The 20,300-nt window shown below is 45.2% G+C and overlaps 1 protein-coding gene across 1 annotated transcript in view; it reads left to right on the forward strand.

The window, feature by feature from the left end:
* The window catches only part of CFAP43 (cilia and flagella associated protein 43), an 88,822-nt gene that overhangs the window by 58,465 nt on the left and 10,057 nt on the right, over positions 1 to 20,300 (forward strand). Inside the window, exons 25-34 of the mRNA XM_074959402.1 lie at positions 5,521 to 5,727; positions 7,256 to 7,345; positions 12,679 to 12,756; positions 13,949 to 14,074; positions 15,458 to 15,577; positions 15,659 to 15,766; positions 16,860 to 16,946; positions 17,412 to 17,500; positions 18,939 to 19,146; positions 20,007 to 20,119. Of these exons, the coding sequence (XP_074815503.1) occupies positions 5,521 to 5,727; positions 7,256 to 7,345; positions 12,679 to 12,756; positions 13,949 to 14,074; positions 15,458 to 15,577; positions 15,659 to 15,766; positions 16,860 to 16,946; positions 17,412 to 17,500; positions 18,939 to 19,146; positions 20,007 to 20,119 (1,226 nt within the window). The remainder of the gene's footprint in view (positions 1 to 5,520; positions 5,728 to 7,255; positions 7,346 to 12,678; positions 12,757 to 13,948; positions 14,075 to 15,457; positions 15,578 to 15,658; positions 15,767 to 16,859; positions 16,947 to 17,411; positions 17,501 to 18,938; positions 19,147 to 20,006; positions 20,120 to 20,300) is intronic.

Below are 20,300 nucleotides of genomic sequence, written 5' to 3' on the forward strand. Positions count from 1 at the left end.
TAGTTATCCTTGGGGACCCAGCCTACCTCTTAATGCCATGGCTCATGAAGCCATACACAGGCACCTTGGACAGTAGGAGCAGTTCAACTATAGGCTGAGCAAATGCAGAATGGTGGTAGAATGTGCATTTGGACGTTAAAAGCTCGCTGGCACAGTTTACTGACCAGGTTCGACCTCAGCGAAACCAATATTCCCATTGTTATTGCTGCCTGCTGTGTGCTCCACAATATCTGTGAGAGTAAGGGGGAGACGTTTATGGCGGGGTGGAAGGTTGAGGCAAATCGCCTGGTAGCCGATTACTTGCAGCCAGACACCAAAGTGATTAGAAGAGCTGGGTGCCCTGCACCTCAGAAAAGCTTTGGAAACCAGTTTCATGACTGGCCAGGCTACGGTGTGACAGTTCTGTTTGTTTCTCTGTGATGAAAACCCGCCCCCTTGGGTGACTCTACTTCCCTGTAAGCCAACTGACCTCCCTCCTTCAGTCACCACTTTCAGAGGCAATAAAGTCATTATTGTTTCAAAATCATGCATTCTTTATTAATTCATCACACAAAGAGGGGGAAAACTTGCAAGGTAGCCCGGGAGGGGTGGGTGAGGAGGAAAGCACCAGGTGGGGTGGTGGATGAGGGGAGGAGGGAAGGACAAGGCCACACTACAGTTCAAAACTTATTGAACGCCAGCCTTCTGTTGCTTGGGCAATCCTCTGGGGTAGAGTGGCTGGGTGCCTGTAGCCTCCCCCGCCCAGCGTTCTTGGGCGTCTGGGTGAGGAGGATATGGAACTTGGGGAGGAGGGCAGGCAGTTATACAGGGGCTGCAGCGGCAGTCTGTGCTCCTGCTGCCTTTCCTGCAGCTCCACCAGACGCCTGAGCATGTCAGTTTGCTCCCCCATTAGACTCAGCATTGCATCCTGCCTCCTTTCATCACATTTCTGCCTCCTCTCATTGCGTTCATTTAATGCTTTCCTGGACTCTGCCATTGTTTGCCTCCACGCATTCTGCTGAGCTCTTTCAGTGCGGGAGGACCACATGAGCTCTGAGAATTTTTCATCGCAAGTGCATTTTTTTCACCTTCTAATCTGCGCTAGCCTCTGGGACGGAGATGATAGGGGGAGCATAGAAACATTTTCAGCTGCGGGAGGAAAAAAAGGGAGAGTAGTATTTAAAAAGATACATTTTAGAGAACAAAGGAAAGACTATTTCACACTGAATCAAGCAATTCATATTACATCGAACATGTGCTTTTGGTACAAGGTCACATTTTGCCTCTTGTATTGAGTGCTTGCCAGTTTAGTGTGAGACATCACACACGCTCGGCTGGCAACAGAATTCGGCTTGCAGGCAGCCATGGTAAGGCAAAGGGTTTTGGCTTCTTCACCCTTCTTAACATGTGGGAACGGTTTCAAACAGCAGTGCCCTCCTTTCCCATACCAAGCAAAACCTGTTGGGTTGGCCATTTAAAAGGAGGGGCTGTGGTTTTAGGGTGAATGTGCAGCACAACCCAACCCCCACCCCCCAATTCTCTGGGGTGATCGCTTCACACACCACCACCACCACCACCACCACCACCCCACATGGCTAGTATCAGGGAAGATCCCTGTCAGCCCAACGCGAATAGCTCAGCATGAATGGGCCTCCCCCCACCGCGTGGCTAACAGCAGGGATGATTTCTTTTCAGCCAAATGCAAACAGCCCAGCAGGAACGGGCACCTCTGAATGTCCCCTTAAACAAATTTCCTGTATTTCAACCAGTGACCATGAATTATATCACTCTCCTGAGGCTAACAAAGAGAGTACCTCTAGGAGAGCTTCATGGAGATGTCCCTGGAGGATTTCCGCTCCATCCCCAGACATGTTAACAGACTTTTCCAGTAGCTATAGTGGCCGCAAATGCATCCCAAGTCTTCAGGGCAAATTAATCATTAAACACGCTTGTTTTTAAACCCTGTATTGTATTTAGAAAGGTACACTCACCAGAGGTGCCTTCTCCGGCTTCATGGTATGGGAGCCCGCCTTGGGAGGGTTGGGAGGGTATTGGCTCCAGGGTGATGAACAGTTCCTGGCTGCCAGGAAGAAGGGATTCTCTGCTTGCCTGGTGTGCGCTATCCTCAACCTCCTCCTCATCATCATCATCTACAAAATCCTCATCCCTGTTGCATGACATTCCCCCCTTGCAGATGTCCACAGACAGTGGCGGGGAAGTGGTAGGGGCTCCCCCTAGAATTGCATGCAGCTCATCATAGAAGCGGCATGTATGGGGCTCTGACCCAGAGCGACCGTTTGCATCCTTTGTTTTTTGGTAGGCTTGCCTCAGCTCCTTAACTTTCATGCAGCACTGCTGTGTGTCCCTGTTGTAGCCTCTGTCCATCATGCCCTTGGAGATTTTGGCAAATATATTGGCATTTCATCTTTTGGAACGGAGTTTTGCCTGCACAGATTCTTCTCCCCATACAGCAATCAGATCCAGTACCTCCTGTTCAGTCCATGCTGGAGCTCTTTTGTGATTCTGGGACTCCATGGTCAGCTGTGCTGATGAGCTCTGCATGGTCACCTCTGCTGATCAGCTTGCCACACTGGCCAAACAGGAAATAAAATTCAAAAGTTCCCGGGGCTTTTCCTGTCTACCTGGCCAGTGTATCTGAGTTGAGAGTGCTGTCCAGAGCGGTCACAATGGAGCACTCTGGGATAGCTCACGGAGGCCAACACCGTCGTATTGCGTCCACACTACCCCAAATTCGAACCCGCGAGGTCGATTTTAGAGCTACTCCCCTCACCGGGGAGGAGTACAGAAATCAATTTTAAGAGCCCTTTAAGTCGACAAAGCAGGCTTGGTCGTGTGGACGGGTGGAGGGTTAAATCGACCTAATGCTGCTAAATTCGACCTAAACTTGTAGTGTAGACCAGGGCCTAGTCTCTTGACAGCACTGCGAGTGTTCTTCAAAATTCTCGCGGTGGCACATCTCCGCAAACAAGGGGTAACAATACACTCCCATCTGGACTATTATCTATTAAAAGCTCCCACTTGGACGCCCTTAACTTTACTCACAGGACACTCAACCTGTTCCTGAGATTGGGTTTACAGATAAGCATACAAAAATCAACTCTAAACCCCATACAGACGTTAGACTTCATTGGAGCCCAGGTAGACTCTCTGGAAGCCAGAGCATTATTACCAACGAACAGGTTCATCGCTCCAACCAACCTCATTTCTTCGTCACTGAAGTGTCCACACATATTGGCCCGAACCTGCCTCCAACTATGAGGACATATGGTGGCAACCACATTCGTGGTACGACATGTGCATCTTCAAATGCGCTGTCTTCAGGGCTGGCAAAGAACCATCTATGTATCACATAAACACAGCCTAAACAGACGCCTGGCAATGCCGATTAAAGTCAGACTCTACACTGCTGGACGCAAACCAACTTGTGCGCAGGAGTCCCTTTTATCCAGACTCCTCCTTCAATAATAATCACAACCAATGCCTCCTTGATAGGCTGGGGAGCCCGTCTACAACACCACACAATTCAGGGCAGGTGGTCTTCCTCCGAGACTCTGTAACACATAAACCTCTTAGAATTGCATGCAGTTCACAACGCAGGCTTGCATTTCTTGCCATTGATCAGGAACGAGAATACACTGTGGCAAGGCACCTCCAAGGCACTTCCCCCTCTGGCGATGATGGGTCTGGGGTAAATCAGTCCCACGCTGGGCAGTGTTTGCCTTCCCTCTTCTGTGCTCCTTTGGCTGTGTTTTCAAGGTAGGTCCCAGGGTTGGCCTATGGGGCGATCCTTCACGAAACAAAAAGGAAACAGTCCTATAAACACAAAAACAAAGGGGGATACCTTTCTCTGACCCCTCGCTGGGGCAGGGTGTTGTTCTGCTGCTTGCCCCGGGCTGTCAGTCCTTCCCGTACCAGGCACTCAGGTTTGGCTGTTCCCCTATGGGAAGGAGCACAGCCTGTCACCTTGGAGAAGCTTATTTCCCTGCTGACACTAGCTGGCAATAGCTTGTCTCTCTCTCTCTCTCCCCACTTTTTTCTGCCCAGAGGAGGGGTTTTTAAAGGCCTCAGGCAGCCCTTAATTGGATTCAGGTGTCCCTAATTGATCTGAGGTAACCCCTTCTCAGCTTGTAGGAAAAAGGGCCTTTAACATTCTAGGGCTAACATATCAGCCTTCCAGGACCCTTTTGCAGCTGTCCGGCTTGACTTTGTCACAATACAGATAATGACAGACAACATTGCCTGCATGTTTCATATAAACCAACAGGGAGGGGCGCATTCGCACTCCCTATGCACCGAAGCTATGAAACTATTGTGTATCCGGCACAATGTCAGAATCTCAGCCTCATACTTTCCAGGTCATCAAAATACTACAGCAGATACACTGAGCAGAGAATTTTCCCAGGATCATGAATGGGAACTAAACAATGTGGTCCTGTGGTTGAAGAAACATATTCTTCAAACACTGGGGTCACCCACCCATCGACCTCTTCACAACATCCCAGAACTATAAATGCCCACAATTCTGCTCAAGAGCAGGTTTGGGGCCCCAATCCCTGGGGGATGCCTTCCTCCTCAGCACCCTTGTGATACGCATTCCCCCGATCTCTCTGTTATCGAGAGTGATACACAAAATATGTACCAATGAGGCCAAAAACATATTGATCAGCCCTCCACGCACAGCAAGCAGGAGTCTTGGGGAGCAGCTCCAAGGCAGAGGGCAGGAGCAGCACATGGCAGTGCGGGGAGGGATAGCTGAACTGCTAGCAATTGATTGCCTGCTGAGCGGCTGCTGCACAAGGAATTTAGGGGAGCGGGGAGCTGATAGTGGGGCTGCCGGCCCACCCTGGTTCCAGCCACGCACCAGCTAGCTGCAACAGGCTGCTCTTCCGGCAAGCAGTGGACAAAGCAGGTGGCTACCAAAGGACTTTAGAAGGGAGCACTGCACAACTTTAAATGAACATGTTCCCTAATTGATCAGCAACGTAAAAACGTTAACCGGGACGACTTTAAATGAGGAGCTCCTGTATATAATGCTGTTCAATTCAGAAGCAATTTTAAGTTTGCAGACTACAGCACTCAAAAGCAGGAAATAAAATTAAGATTACCCACACATCCTAAACTTCGCTGCTTTGTGTGTATGTCTTACCATAATCTCTTATCACAGGTAAGAAACCAATGTTTGCCTAATTTTTTTAATCTGTTTTTGACAGTGTGTTATTTACAACAGCAGCTTTGCAAGATGGTATTGAGGTATCAGAAAAGGCATGGATTAGTTCTAAGAAATCGGAAGAAATAAGTTTTAGCTCTGCCTGCCATTTTCCCCATCTCAGTTAGCATTCGCATGCTTAATACAACTAGAATTTTGCATTTAGGGTTATTATGAAGGAGGTGTGGTAGCTTACACACACAGGCACACGCAGACACACTTGGTTTTCTGTCTTCTGACTTGTTGGTGAGTGGTGTCCAGTCAAGACGGATGTGACCTTTGCAGTGTTTCCATTTCCTTGTGTGGTATTTCAGGACATCATTTACAAAGTGAAAACTGCCTTTAATAAGGAGTTTGACACCGTCGCTCGACAGAAGGAGCAGGAGATTGCCCGTGTAAAGGAAAGGAACCTGAGGATCCAAGAAATCGTGGAACAGCTCGAACTCCAGGAGGAGGTCTGGGAGCCAGCTCTGACAGATGATGAGATACCAGAGCGAGCTCTCGCTGTCCAGGATTCAGAGGTATTTGAAAAATAAATCATTCCCTTTTATACACTTGTGCAGACTTAGTTCTCTGGTTCTCCATCATTTCAAGCCATTAGGTCAGTATACAGAAAGTAGCCATAAATCTGATGTGTCCATGTACACATTCACCCTTTTTTGTACTCTGCATTACCTTGGATTTTCCAGGTTTTGGGGGAAGATTCTGAATAATTCTGTCTGTAGAGTGGAAAGAAATTTGCAAAAATCTTTGAAGTTAAATTTGATGCTTGTAAAGATGCTTGACTAACATCTCTGGAAAACAAAGCCTTCTGTTTATCCATAGACCATGTCCAGCATGGCATGGACAGTAGACTCATACAGTTACCCTGCCCAGACATTGTGCCTCAACCCTGACCTGGAGAGAACACCTCTGTGGCAGTCAGAGCATGGTTTAGTTTCTCTGTTCATCTCTGAGTCGTCCCCCCCCGACTCCCTTGCAGTAGTGATCAGTAAGGGTGTTAATTTTGAAGTGGATACCTAGCCACTAGAAACTGGACTGAGATCACAACTTTGTTTCATATACATCATTGAACAGCCATCAGATGGTAACTATGGATGGATTGTGATGGGACTTAGAGTGAGCGTCTCTTATGTTGTTTCACACATTTGTTTTTTCAATGTGATCTCTTCATAGGCAATCATCTGCCTTCTGTACAGTATCTGAATTTATCCCAAATAGGCAATTTTTGCAGGTGCTAGTGTCTATCATTTTGGTGTCAAAGCATAGATAGCATAGTACCTCTAAATTTAATTAGCAAGTTATAAATCATCACAGAATTCTTGGCACACGCTACGCTATTCATCTGATCCATACTTTTTCTCTCTGTCTTCTCTCCCAAAATGAGATTTGGTTGCAGGATCCTCTTTCATTTCAGATTCATGCATTCCTCTACATCATGTCAGTCCTGGAAACACACATGCCATCACCTTGTTTTGTGTGACGTACACACTAGTGGTGGTATTTTTGCCAAATGTAGAATGTACTAGGAGTCCATGGGTTCTAGATCTAGAACAGAACTTGAGCCTTTTAATGTTTAACTTAAGTGTTGCACTATAACTGGAGGCAGAGTAATACAAAACCTTGAAGGTGAGGAGCCAGGGAGCTTGAATCTACAGGAGATAAAGGAGTCAGTGAAGGGATACAAGGAAGGGAGTAATGTTAGTAGTGTGGTTTTAGATAGATTGATTAGTTGAGGGAGATGTTCCAATCCCCTCCATTCCAGTACCACAAAACCCAGATGCATAACACACAAACCACAATCTACAGGAGAAAAAATGGGAAGAGCTTATGTTTTATTAGTTTAGAGCATGGCTTTTGGACTACTTGCAGAGAAATCTGTACTGTATATTCACAAGAGAGTGAACATTTTGAGGAGTATTACTTTGATACAGAGAGCAGCGATACAAAGAAATAAGCATGCTAGCCCATATTATGATGTTTTTCTAAAAATTCTGTGAAAGAACCTACCCAGAGGAAAACCTGAGCTGAGTCTCTTTGTCTTCACAGATTAAAGTTGAAAAATACCTTACCCCAGAGCAGAGAGCGAAAGCGGAGATGATGGCTAAGATTGAAATGGAAAGACGTCTTGCTGCTCTGGTACTTTTGTTGAAGCAGTATTTTCCTTGCTAACTCACTTAACATTGGGGACTTATTGCAATTATAGTTAAATATATTACAGTCCATTTCCCTCACCATCCTTTACAATCTGAACTAAATAGCAATCTTATGGAGGAAGGAAGGAATTAAGTTAGGGGTGCTATTTTAAAAAATATTTAGTGTTGGTGAAAGGTCTCAGCTTGACAGATTTTAAGACTGGATAGTTTTCTAAAAGATATGCTCTAGCTCAATCAAAAGTTATGGACTTGATGCAGAAATTTGGGGGTGAGGCTTTTTGGCCTGAGTTTTGCAGGAGTCAGACTAGATGATCACAATAGTCCCTTCTGGCTTTAAAAAGTATGTATCTGCAACAGCCTGGAAGAAAGATCTGGCCACAGAATAGGTATACCATAGGCAGTGATAATGGAACCTTCCCCCACGCTAACCTGCCAACACCTTAATCAGAGTAAGTAAGTAGGTCATGCCTGTGCATCCATTGACATAACAGTTACTAACCTTTCCGTAACTGTTGTTCTTCAAGATGTATTGCTCATGTCCATTCCACCTTTGGTGTGTGCACACTGCATGCACAGTTGCCAGAGTGGTATCTGTCGGGCTGGCTCTAGTGCCCTCTAGTGGTGTGCACTCATGTGCCGGTATAAGGGGCCCAGCCAGCCTGCAACTTCTCAGTTCCTTCTTGCCAGCGAACTCCGACGGAGGGGAAGGAGGGTGGGTCATGAGCAACACATCTCGAAGAACAAGTTATGGAAAGGTCAGTAGTTGTTTTTTCTTCTTCGAGCGCTTGCTCATGTCCTTTCCACGTTAGGTGACTCCCAAGTGGTACCCAAGGAGGTGGGTTCAGAGTTCATGGACATGTGGTTTGCAACACTGCTCTGCCAAATCTGGCATCATCTCTAGCCTGCTGGGTGATGGCACAGTGGGAGGAGAAAGTATGTACCGATGACCAGGTCGCTGCCCTACAAATGTCCTGGATCAGGACCTAGGCCAGAAACACTGCTGATGAAGCCTGAGCTCTCATCAAATGAGCAGTCAAGATGGCAGGTGATGACACCCACCTACTCATAGCACGTGCAAATGCAGGAAGTGATCCAGGATTAAATTCTCTGGGCTGAAACTAGTAGGCCTCTCATCCTGTCTGCTACTGCCACAAAGAGCTGTGTGGATTTACGGAATGGCGTGGTCCTTTCTATGTAGAAGGCCAGATGTGAAGATGCTGCTCCTCCACATTCTTATGCAGTTTTGGGAAGAAAACTGGCAGAAAAATAGTCTAATTACGATGAAACTGCAAAACTACCTTCGGGAGGAATGTGGAGTGGGGGCAAAGTTGTACCTTGTCCTTAAAGAACACCATATACAGGGGTTGTGATGTAAGGGCCCTGATCTCTGAGAGCCTCCTGGCCGAGGTAATCGATACCAGGAAGCCAGCCTTTCATGATTGATATGACAAAGGGCACGATAGCAGCAGCTCAAAGGGAGGACCCATGAGCCTTGAGAGGACCAGGTTTAGGTCCCACAGGGGAATGAGTTCACAAATTTGAGGGTAAAGTCTCTCTAACCCTTGAGGAAGCGAATCGACATTTCATGCAAAAAGACAGACCTACCATCCACCGGAGGGTGGAAGGTGGAAAAGGCTGCTAGGTGTACCTTAATCGACGAAGTGGCTAGGCCCTGTTGTTTCAGATGAAGCAGATACTCCAGCACAGACCTAGTGGGTGAGAGGCCTCGTTGGGACGACCACACTGAAAAACACTTCCACCTGGCAAGGTAAGTCACTCTAGTAGATGGTTTCCTACTACCTAGCAATACCTGGTGGACTTGCTCCGAACAGCCAGCTCAACCATGGAACTTCCATGTGGTCAGGTGGAGGGCCTTGAGGTTTGGGTGGAGCAGTCGGCCGTGATCTTGCAAGATCAGGTCTGGAAGGGGAGGGCGTGGCAATGGGGTCACTACTGACAGGTCCAATAACTTGCTGAACCAGGGCTGGTGTGGCCACGCTGGGGCTATGAGAATAACCTTTGCTTTGTCCCACTTGACTTTGAGTAAGACTTTATGCACGAGAGGAATGGGAGGAAATGCACAGAACAGATGCTTTGTCCAGGGGAGCAGGGAAGGCATTTGTGAGCAAGCCTGGGCTGCAAAATTGCTGTCTCTTCCTGTTTTGCTTGATTGTGAACATGTCTATGAGGGGAGTCCCTCACCGCTGGAAGATGATCCTGGCTATATCAGGGCAAAGGAACCACTCATAGTGAGAGGAGAAAAATCTGCTGAGGTGATTTGCCAGATTGTTCTGGGCTCCCAGAAGGTGAGAAGCTTTGAGATGGATCGAGTGCTTCACACATATTCCCACAAGCGAATAACCTCTTACCAGAGTGGGGAAGAGTGTGCACCTCCCTGCCTGGTGATGTAAAACATGGCTGCCATGTTGTCCATAAGAACTTGCACAACCTTGCCTGCAATCTGGGGTAAAAACACCTGGCACGCTAGGTGGACCACTGTGAGCTCTCTGACATTTATGTGCAAGGAGAGCTCCTCCAGGGACCACAGACCTTGAGTCCTGAGGTGCTCAAGGTAAGCCCCCCAACCTAGCTCGAATGCATCCAAGATTAGGGATACTGAGGTTTGGAGACTGATGAAGGGAATGCCCAAGCCTACCAACCAGGGATCCCTTCACCAGTCGAGGGACATGAGGACCTGTGTGGGAACTGTAAGCACCAAGTCCAAATGGTGATGGCTCAGCGAGTATACCGAGGAGTGCCAAGCTTGAAGGGGTCTGAGTTGCAGTCTCGCGTGCTGCACCATGTACTGATCATAATGGTCCCTTCTGACCTTAATATCTATGAATCTATGTGCATGTGGCCATGTGACCTAAAAGCTTGAGGCAGAAATGAGCTGTCGTGACGGGGTGGGCCTTGACCTGCTATATCAGAGATGACATTATCTGGAAGCGAGCCTCTGGGAGGAAGGCTCTGACCCAGGTGGAATCGAGCACTGCACCAATAAATTCTATCCTCTGGCCAGGAATGAGAGGTGACTTCTGCTCACTTATCAATAGCCCCAAGGCTCGGAAGGTAGCTCTCACGTAGGCCTTGGACCAGCACTTGATCAGCCAGTCATCGAAGTAAGGGCGGGTTCATACCCCTTACCTCTGAGGAAGCCACCACCACTGCCATGCATTTTTTGAAAACCTGAGGGCCTGATGACAGGCCAAAGCGGAGGAGGGTGAATTAGTAGTGGGTCAGGTTCACAATGAACCTGAGGAACCGTCTGTGGCCCCAAAAAGTGAAGATGTGGAAACAGGCATCTTTCAAGTCGAGGGCAGAATACCAGTCCCCTGGATTCAGGGAGGGAACAATGGACACCAGGAATACATGCAGAACTTCAGTTTCTTGAGATAACTGTGGAAGCAGTGTCAGCCTAGGATGGGTCGGAGACCCCCTTTGGCCTTCAGGATTAGAAAATAATGGGAGAAAACCCTTTCCCTCTCAAGTTCTGAGGCACCTCCTCCATGTCCCCTGGGAGGGCTTGCACCTTCTGGACTAGAAGTTGCTCGTGAGGAGGGTCCCTTAAGAGGGACAAAGATGGTGGAAGAAAACTGAAGGGTGTAACCTTCCTCCACCATACTCAGCACCATGGTCCAAGGTGATGAAGGACCACGCTGGACTGAAGTAGAAGAGTCAGTGTGAAAACAAAGGGGAAGCAGGATCTGGTATGTGAACTGACATAACACCCTCGGGCGCCCCTTCAGAAGTTGTGCTCGGAGCCTCCTGGATATCTGTGAGAGCCCAGTAGAGAGGCTGAAGCGGATGGGGGCAGTTGCCTATGCTTATAATCCCTGCTTCATTTCTTGAACAGGTCCAGACGTGGTGGCAGAGATGAGAAGCTGACCGGTTGCTGAGGTCGGAAGTGCTTCCTCAAAGGTGTTGGAACACAAAGGCTAGAATCCTTCAGGCCGTGGAGCTTTGCGTCTGTCTGTTCAGAGAAGAGGGAAGTTACCTCAAACAGCAGGTCCTGAATGGACAGCTGAATGTCTGGTGGTAGATCCAAGGCTTAGAGCAAAGAGCTCTTTTGCATGACTACCGCCGATGCCATAGCCATGTCAGCTGTGTTTAGGGCCATCTGGAGGGGGGCCCTGGCTATAGCCCGCCCTTCCTCCACAAGACTGCAGAAGTCCTGTCTGGACTCCTGGGGCAGCGAGTCCTTGAATTTTGACAGGGAGTCCCAGATGTTATAGTTATACCTTCCTAGCAAGGTCCGCTGGTTGGAAATGCGGAGCTGTAACCCCCCCAGTAGGAAAAAATCTTTCTACCAAACAGGTCCAGCTTCTTTGAATCCTTCACCTTGGGGGCTGCACCCTGCAGCCGTTACCTGTCTCTTTCGTTGGCTGCTACAACCACAAGGGGTCCGGGAGGGGGATGGGAATATAGGTACTCCTACCCTTTGACAGCAACAAAGTACTTTTTCTCTGCTCTTTTTGAAGTAGGGGGCAGAGAGGATGGGGTCTGACATTGGTTTCTGACTGGACCCATAACAGTCTCATTGAGGGGTAGGACCACTGCAGCCAAGATGTTGATCAGGCTGTGGGAGGATTCTTTAAGCACCTCCACTTCCAGCCTAGGTTCAGAGCCACCCTTTACAGTAGCTCTTGGTGAGCTCTGAAGTCACTTTGAGGCGTTGAGCCACTCAATCCCGACTGCTTCATTTGGGGAGGAAGAGGCCTGCACTGGCGGGAGCCTTCCCCCTCTTTTTCTGCACTGACCGCATCATGTAGTCCCAAGTCCTGAATATTGGTACTGGGCTCAGTACCGAAGTCTGGGTCGGGTCGTGGTCACTGTGACAGAGGAGCCCATCTCTGACACCACCAAGTATGAGCATCTGGAAAGCAGGCCCGATGCTGAGGGAAAACGCCATGGATTCCAAAAAGGCCATTGAACCTGCATAGGCCATTGTCCAGTGGGCCAAGTGCCAGGAGGGACACCTTCACCGGGATCCCACCGGTGGATGCCACTGAGGAAAAAAAATCTCCAGCGACTGTGCACGGCAAACATGGAATGTAAATGAGCAAGCACTCTAAAAAGAACCTCCCTTCTGAAAAAACTAGGGTGCCCATTGTAGTGATAGTTACTTGATATGTGGGCATCTGTCCACCAAAAATCAGACTGAGATTGCTAGTGTATTTCCCATAGGTCACCAAACAGCATTTCATTCACTGGCGACATATCACAGATTCTCATTGGCACCATAGAGGTGAAAGGCTTGAGCCATCCAAGTACCCTGTTCTGCAGCATTTTCTTTTCATTTGTTATCTTTTCCAGAACAGCGCGAGACAGCGTGCCCTTTATGACATGATGAATGGGGTCCTAGAAATCAAAAAGGAACACATCTTGAAGATTGTGAGTTGTTTCTCTCATATGATTAAAGTAACAGTTGTTATTAGAACTGAATAAAATTCACCATTTCTGAATTCTAACTGGAATTCCAAGAATTACAAAAGGACAGAAATGGTGAAAATTTGCCTTAAGCACCACTCCTGAGAAAATGCTTTGTCATAAGAATTGTGTTGAAAGAGGAAACCTTTGATATTTTTGTATAAATATGAATTTTCACTAGCAGTGCAAATCTTTCTAAAGGAGTTAAGCAATGGAACAAGATAACCCAAGAGGTTGTGGAACTCTTATAATTGGAGCTATTCCAGGTGAGACTACACCTTGCTAACAGGGATGATTTAGGGACACTGAATCAATTCTTCCACTGTACAGGAGAACGGATGGGAAGATCAATCCACTATAGTTCCCTTTCAAATCAGATGATTCTAGGAGACCCAGATTAAGCAGTGACCATAGGAATTCAGTGTGTCGGCTTCATTTGCTTCAGAGGTGATGTGCTAGTGCTGTAGAGTAGCAAGTATAGATACCTGACTTGGTATTACTTCTTTAATGGCCACTTCATAAATGGGTTTTGGCCTTGATCTTAGGAGAGGCTGCTTCGCTCTACCTTCTACAGCGAAGGAAGCCCGATGCAATAATAGAGGGAGAAAACATTTGCTGTCCAAGTACAATGGTGCTCTAGAATGAAAAAGTAAAAGAGACCCAAGTACTCTATCTAAAGCTGATATGTTTTCAGGAAATGAAAGTTCATCTTGGCTTAGGAGTTAATTAAGGGATTTATAATGGAAAAACTGATCTTTTAGCAATAGTAGTAGTACTGAACTTACCGAAAAATCTCACTTGTATTTTATTGTATCTGATGATTTTCTGTGAGAGAATGAAAGCAAAAATGGCCATGTTACTCACACCATAACCATTGGTGCTGCTAGGAGGTGTAGTTAGTGCTCCATCCCAAGCAAATGCTGCAGGTTCAACACTGGTGTTACTCCAGGAAGTCAAGGAACATAAAATAGGGCCAAAGCAGAGATATACATTCTTTGGACGCAAGACTTGTGTAGTTCTTCCAGCTGCTACTAAGATGAAGCTCACAATAAACTTTGAGAGGTTTATTGCTGGTGCTGTACGTTCTTTTTCTCAGTGCTCTTTAATGGAGAATTGATGTTGCTCATGAATTGCATGGCTGTTTTGATATCTTCAGGAGATTCCCCCACCTCCTTTTGTTTCTAAACCTGATACCCTTTGGAATGAAGAGGAAAAGAAAGTATTCAAGGAATTTGAGAAAAAAGTTAAGGAGCTGAATGAAGAAAGGGAAAAATACAGAAAGGTAAAATAAAATGAGAAAAGGAGTGATTTTGTTCAACGTCCTTACACACAGTTTCTCTTTTTTCTCAGGATTTATTGACATGACCTCTTGGTTTCTTAAAGGGGGAAAACCCAGACCAATTTTAATAAAATAAAAAAAAAAATGCCAATAAGTGTTAAAAATTAACAAAGTTACCTGTGGCATTGTAGAAGCTCCAACTTAAAGCAGAAAAGACGAGGTTTACCTGTGATAACTAGCACATTCCAAGTCTGATTAAACTGCTTTATTGCTTTCCATCACAAATGTACAACTATTTCCAGAAAGATGTTTGACATTCCATTAACAGAGCTGCAGGGAATATGGATATCAGATGCACATAATTTCACAATTTTTATTCTTCAAAGAGAAATTTGGGCAGCAGAACAGTCAGCCTTGCCACACCCTCATTCCAAATGTGTCATTTGTTGGGCCCTTTTGGCTGAAAGATCCTTTCTTTTTCTACTGTCTTATAGCATTGTCTCTGATACTTTTTACTCAAATACAGCTTTTATGTGATGGTGGAAATAAAGGGCTTGATCCTATGAAGCGCTGCGCACTCCAATACCCATCATGCCTGGTTTAAACAAATCTTGGCTCCTTCTGTCTGTAATATTATCAATAATGTAATGACTCCCCAGAATTTAGCTGAATTTGATAGTTCAAAATAGAACCTAGCTAATTCTGAAACTACTTTCTCAGCTCAGTAGTGCTAACTGGAATAAAAACTAATCTTTGGGTAATATTTTCAAGTGCCTACGTGATTTAGGCTCCTGAGTCCCATTTTTAGGCTCCTCAGTTTCATTGCAAGTCAATGGTCAAAGCTATTTTATGTAATCTCTCTTTTTAAACAGTAAAATAAAAAACCTATAGCCACACACTTTGAAGTTTTGATTTTAATGACTAGGTTTGGGTATGATTCTCAGCTCCCATTAACTACAACAGGAGGAGAAGGAACTCAGCACGTCATAAGACAGTCCCTATATTGTCAGACCAACATGACTAAAATTTGTTTTTTCATAAACCTGGGATTTCCACCTGAGCAGAAGATAATGAAGCTGGCATTCATGGCTTCTGAAGGGGAATGGTCTAATGATGTAAATAAATGAGTCATCATCAATTTTTATTGTCTGTTTTCTAGATATGTCATCACTGGATTATATTATATTATTATTTATTTATTTATTTGTATTGCGGTAGAACCTAGGAGCATCAGTCAAGGAGCAGGATGGCACTGTACAAACATAGAACACAAAGACGGTCCCTACCCAAAGTGCTCACTGTCTGTGCACCTCTCCAGCCACCCACACATTTAAAAGCATGCACATTCTTTTAGCTTTAATATTCCTCCTTCCCATTCCCCCCCAGACACTAGAAACTGAACTGAAGAAACTTCAGACCTCCATTCAGGAAACAACACAAACTTTTGATGACACTGTGAGCAAGCTCTTTGAGCGGAAAGTTAAATCAGAGATGGTCATATACCAGGTAAGGCAGAGATCTTGGAATTTTATCTCCATCTCCCAAGCTGCAAGCGTGCTGATCTTTCTCCTTACAATCTTTCCACAGGAGGAACTCAAAATAAACAACCTCCTTTATTCTTTGCTGTTGGATGAAGAGCTGAGCACAAGAGAAGCTGGACTGAACCACTTCCTTGACAAGAAGCAGAAGGAGAAGGTGAGTCCAGTACTTGGACTATAAGGCTCCAACCATTTTCATATGGAACCTGCTCTTTACAAATAAAAATGTTGCCCAAGCTGCCACAGATAATTTCCCTCATGATTTACACAGCTGTTGATCTTTTTTTTTTTTTTTTTAAGGGTGGCAGAAGACTCCTATAATAAAAGCACCTCTTCTTGGGTATATACTTCTCTCAGCTTGTCTGGAATTACATGTGTAAATTTCCATACCCTGAGGAAAGCATGCCATTATCTGTCAAATACACTATTTTAGTGTCCTGTGGCAGTCTGTAATTTGTCTGGTAGCACTGATAATGCCTTTGCTACAAGAACCCTCCACAAAAAGATATCTAATGTTGCCGTCTTTCTTAGAGAAGAAAATGGTAAATTCTGAGAAATTTCAATTAATTTCCTGAAACTGAAGTTGTCTGGGTTTGCCCACCACTGACGAGCCATGTATAAGCCAACATAGTGACTTTGGAGTTCAAAACAAACATTTCTGCACTTGTACACAAGTATATACAGGACTACAAATGTTCTATAAAATTCTGACTGCTTTGTCCTGGAAGCTCACCTATAAATCTGTTGTTGGACCAGTTCTACAGATATGCAAACCTAGGGACCTCTTGCACTAGCTGTTCTCACCTGTCATGCTATTCAGGGAGAGAGGCAGACACTCAGGTAGCTGGGGACCACTATCATCAACATATCACATTGCACCCCGAATTGCATAGTGAGCCATTGCAGTCTATAGAGCACTTAAATAATGTGCTCCTTATGACAAACTTCACTAAGCAGTTGGGTAGATAAATTTTGCACCTGCTGACCCTTCTGTGTGGTCTTTACAGGTAGCCCCATATAGAAAGCCTTGCAGGAATCCAATTTAGAGATCAGACAGGCACATGACATATTGAGTGCTGTCTGTGGTGTCTGCTTAGGAGCATGTTACACCAGAGGTGAATTTAACCCAATTGTTGTATCTTAAGCTGAGACAAGACATCTCTTCAGCATGTGTAATACATTTGAATAGCATTCCAGCAGCTGTGTTTACTTTTAGTTCTGTTTCTGAAATCCCTCTGGTTTTGTTACAGCTCAGTACTGCAGAGGCGGTCCAGGTTGCACGAGCACAAGATGATGCTTACAGGGAGACCTATGACAACTTAGTAGCTGAAGACAAAGTAAGAGTCCTAGTCATATGTTCAAGCAGATGCAATTGCAAAAAAAAATAAAAAGGGGTTTGGTGCTACACCTCCAGAATATACAGTATTTAGGCCCCAGTTCAGCAGCACACTTAAACATATGAGTAGTTCCATACAGATTGATGAAACACTGAAGTCAGTGGGAATACTCAGATGCTCCAGTTCTTGGCTAGGTCAGGATCAGGCCTCAGTAAGTTTCTTGGGCAAGGACTGTGTCTCTTACAAAGTGCCAAGACCACTGTCTACGCTTAACCTGCTAGTCTCACTTTTTGTAGACACTTCTCTGGGTTTTAAAAAGCACAGGAGACATGGTAAATTGTCATCTCTGAGAGAGGCAATCTATGAAATAGCCCAACTCCACCTAGCACCTTTTAGCATGCATCGTTATTCTATATTTCTAGGATATGTGCATGCTGAAGTTTTGCTGATTATTTTTCCTGCTAGATTCTGGAACGTGGCTTTAAAAAGGAATTTTCTGATGTTCCAGCGCATCACATTGATCATCTTTTCAAACTTTACAAACGCCGACCACGGTAAAATTCCCTTTGGCTCAAACCATTTTCTACATGTTATTGTTTTTACCTTTATGATGGGAGAGGAGAGTCTATTTTCTAAGCTCTGTGAAGTGTCTTAGTTAGCAGTAGGCCATTGATTATTAACCTGTTTTTAAAACTGCACCTCTGTAATGACGATGGTCATTAACCATTGTTGATGACCAACTATCATATGGATGACTGACAGACATTTTAAAGCAATCTTCTCCTCTCCCCACATTATATATGCTATTTAAAATGGAAAAATCATGGAGCAGGTCCTCAAGGAATCAATTCTGAAGCACTTAGAGGAGAGGAAAGTGATCAGGAACAGTCAGCATGGATTCACCAAGGGCAAGTCATGCCTGATTAATCTAATTGCCTTCTATGACAAGATAACTGGCTCTGTGGATGAGGGGAAAGCAGTGGACGTGTTGTTCCTTGACTTTAGCAAAGCTTTTGACACCGTCTCCCACAGTATTCTTGCAAGTTAAAGAAGTATGGGCTGGATGAATGGACTATAAGGTGGAGAGACTATAAGGTGGCCAGATTGTCGGGCTCAACGGGTAGTGATCAATGGCTCCATGTCTAGTTGGCAGCCAGTATCAAGTGGAGTGCCCAAGGGTTGGTGCTGGGGCCGGTTAGGGGGGAGGGATAGCTCAGTGGTTTGAGCATTGGCCTGCTAAACCCAGGGATGAGAGTTCAATCCTTGAGGGGGGCCGTTTAGGGATCTGGGGCAAAAAAAATTGGGGATTGTGTCTGCTTTGAGCAGGGGGTTGGACTAGATGATCTCCTGAGGTTCCTTCCAACTCTGATATTCTATGAAAATCTTCTGGAGGATGGCGTGGATTGCACCCTCGGCAAGTTTGCAGATGACACTAAACTGGGAGGAGAGAGAGATACGCTGGAGGGTAGGGATAGGATAAAGAGGGACCTAGAAAAATTAGAGGATTGGGCCAACAGAAATCTGATGAGGTTCAACAAGGACAAGTGCAGAGTCCTGCACTTAGGACGGAAGAATCTCATGTACCGCTACAGACTAGGGATCGAATGGTGGTGAAGCACTGGAATGGGTTACCTAGGGAGGTGGTGAAATCTCCTTCCTTTGAAGTTTTTAAGATCAGGCTTGACAAAGCCATGACTGGGATGATTTAGTTGGGGATTGGTCCTACTTTGAGCAGGGGGTTGGACTAGATGACCTCCTGAGGTCCCTTCCAACCCTGATATTCTAGGATTTTATGATTATAATAATTAATAAATAACCACCCAAAACATGCCTTTTTATGTTTTTTAAATAATATTTCCTGGTTGCATGCTGAAAGAGATTAAGACAATGGTGAGAAGCATTTTTAGTGCTACAAGACCTTGTTCTATGTAGCAAGTAAGAAGAAAGATAAAATATTTATTTTACTATGTATGCCATGGTTGATGACTCCAGAGCCCAGAAGATCAAGATGCACCTTGACACTGCTAACCCTTATGGAGATCGGCCAGGCTCAGCCAGAGCTTATGAAGACGCACTTGCCCATTTAATGAAAGCCATAGATGAAATGGATGACCCTGAAAACATGCCTGAGGGATTAGACCCGACGGTCTGGGAACGTTTCTGTTTGGCTAGACGAACAAAAGTGGAAAGCGAACAGCTGGTACGTCAAGTGATTTCCATCAGATTTATTTTGCTGTTGATTTACTGTTTTATGCTTTGGGATCTTAACCCAGAGCATCAAGTTCTGAGGACTAAGCAAGTGGCAGCACAGTGTAGGTGATCTGTGAGTCCCTAGCTCACTTCCAGAGTGTGAATGAGCTGAGTAGTCATCACACTCTAGCAAAGTTCCCTCTTTCAGCAGATACAGAGCAGTATGAATGGCTTCCGAGGAAGCCACATCCTGCTCTCCTCTAAAGAAAATAAGTGGGAAGTAGGAGCTGTCTCAAAGTATCCCTCCTCATTCTCCTTCCCCCATCCCCACCAAAACAAAAGCAAACCATCAAGGTGTATCCTACCATTCTGCATCTGTAACCTACATGTAAATCTGCTGCGTTTGTTTACCCTGATGAATGCTTCTTCCTTCCTAGTGCATCAAGAGCAAATACTAACATGTTGATAGAAAGCCCTGTTACACTATTAATTGAGGTTACGGTATATTAAGATATTACATTAAATTATATTATACTAATATAATTAAGGTCACCAAGATGTAAACCTTAAATATCCAAAGATGTAGCTAAGATCCGTTTTGCTTTGCTGAAGTGAGAAGGAAATGAGACCTTCCTTTCATAGGAAAAAAATATGCATCAGTAAAGGGTAAACTTTCAAAGAGCAGCTAGGGACTATAATTGTGGACTTGCATAGACTTTAATGGGAGTCGGGAAGGTAGCCAGCTCCCTCATTCAGATCTTAAATATCTGTTCTTGTGAAGAATGAGCAAAAGTCTGTCTACCATAAAAGGTTTTCCTCTATATTTGCAAAGTTCAGTGTGTTCAAGTAGTGGTGATGTTGTTTGCTTAGGTGAAACGGAAAGCCCTGACGCTAGCGGAGATGCAGGCCTTTCTCCAGAAAAGGATGGATGATGATGAGAAGATAAGGATGGACATTGAAAAAATTTTAAATGAACTCAATACGTAATTTTGCTTATTATTCTTACATTCACATTCATCTACACTTTAGCACTCTGCTGACACAGAATTAAGTCTAGTGAGAAGTGTACAGTTCTGTACTGTATCACACTTCTCTCTAAAACTCATCTAAGAGACATAGAGCCCAATTCTGAAAGAGCCTTGACTTCAATGAGAGGTTCAAACA

This window comes from Natator depressus, chromosome 7 (genome assembly GCF_965152275.1).
Source record: "Natator depressus isolate rNatDep1 chromosome 7, rNatDep2.hap1, whole genome shotgun sequence".
In the NCBI taxonomy this organism is placed as follows: Eukaryota; Metazoa; Chordata; order Testudines; family Cheloniidae; genus Natator; species Natator depressus.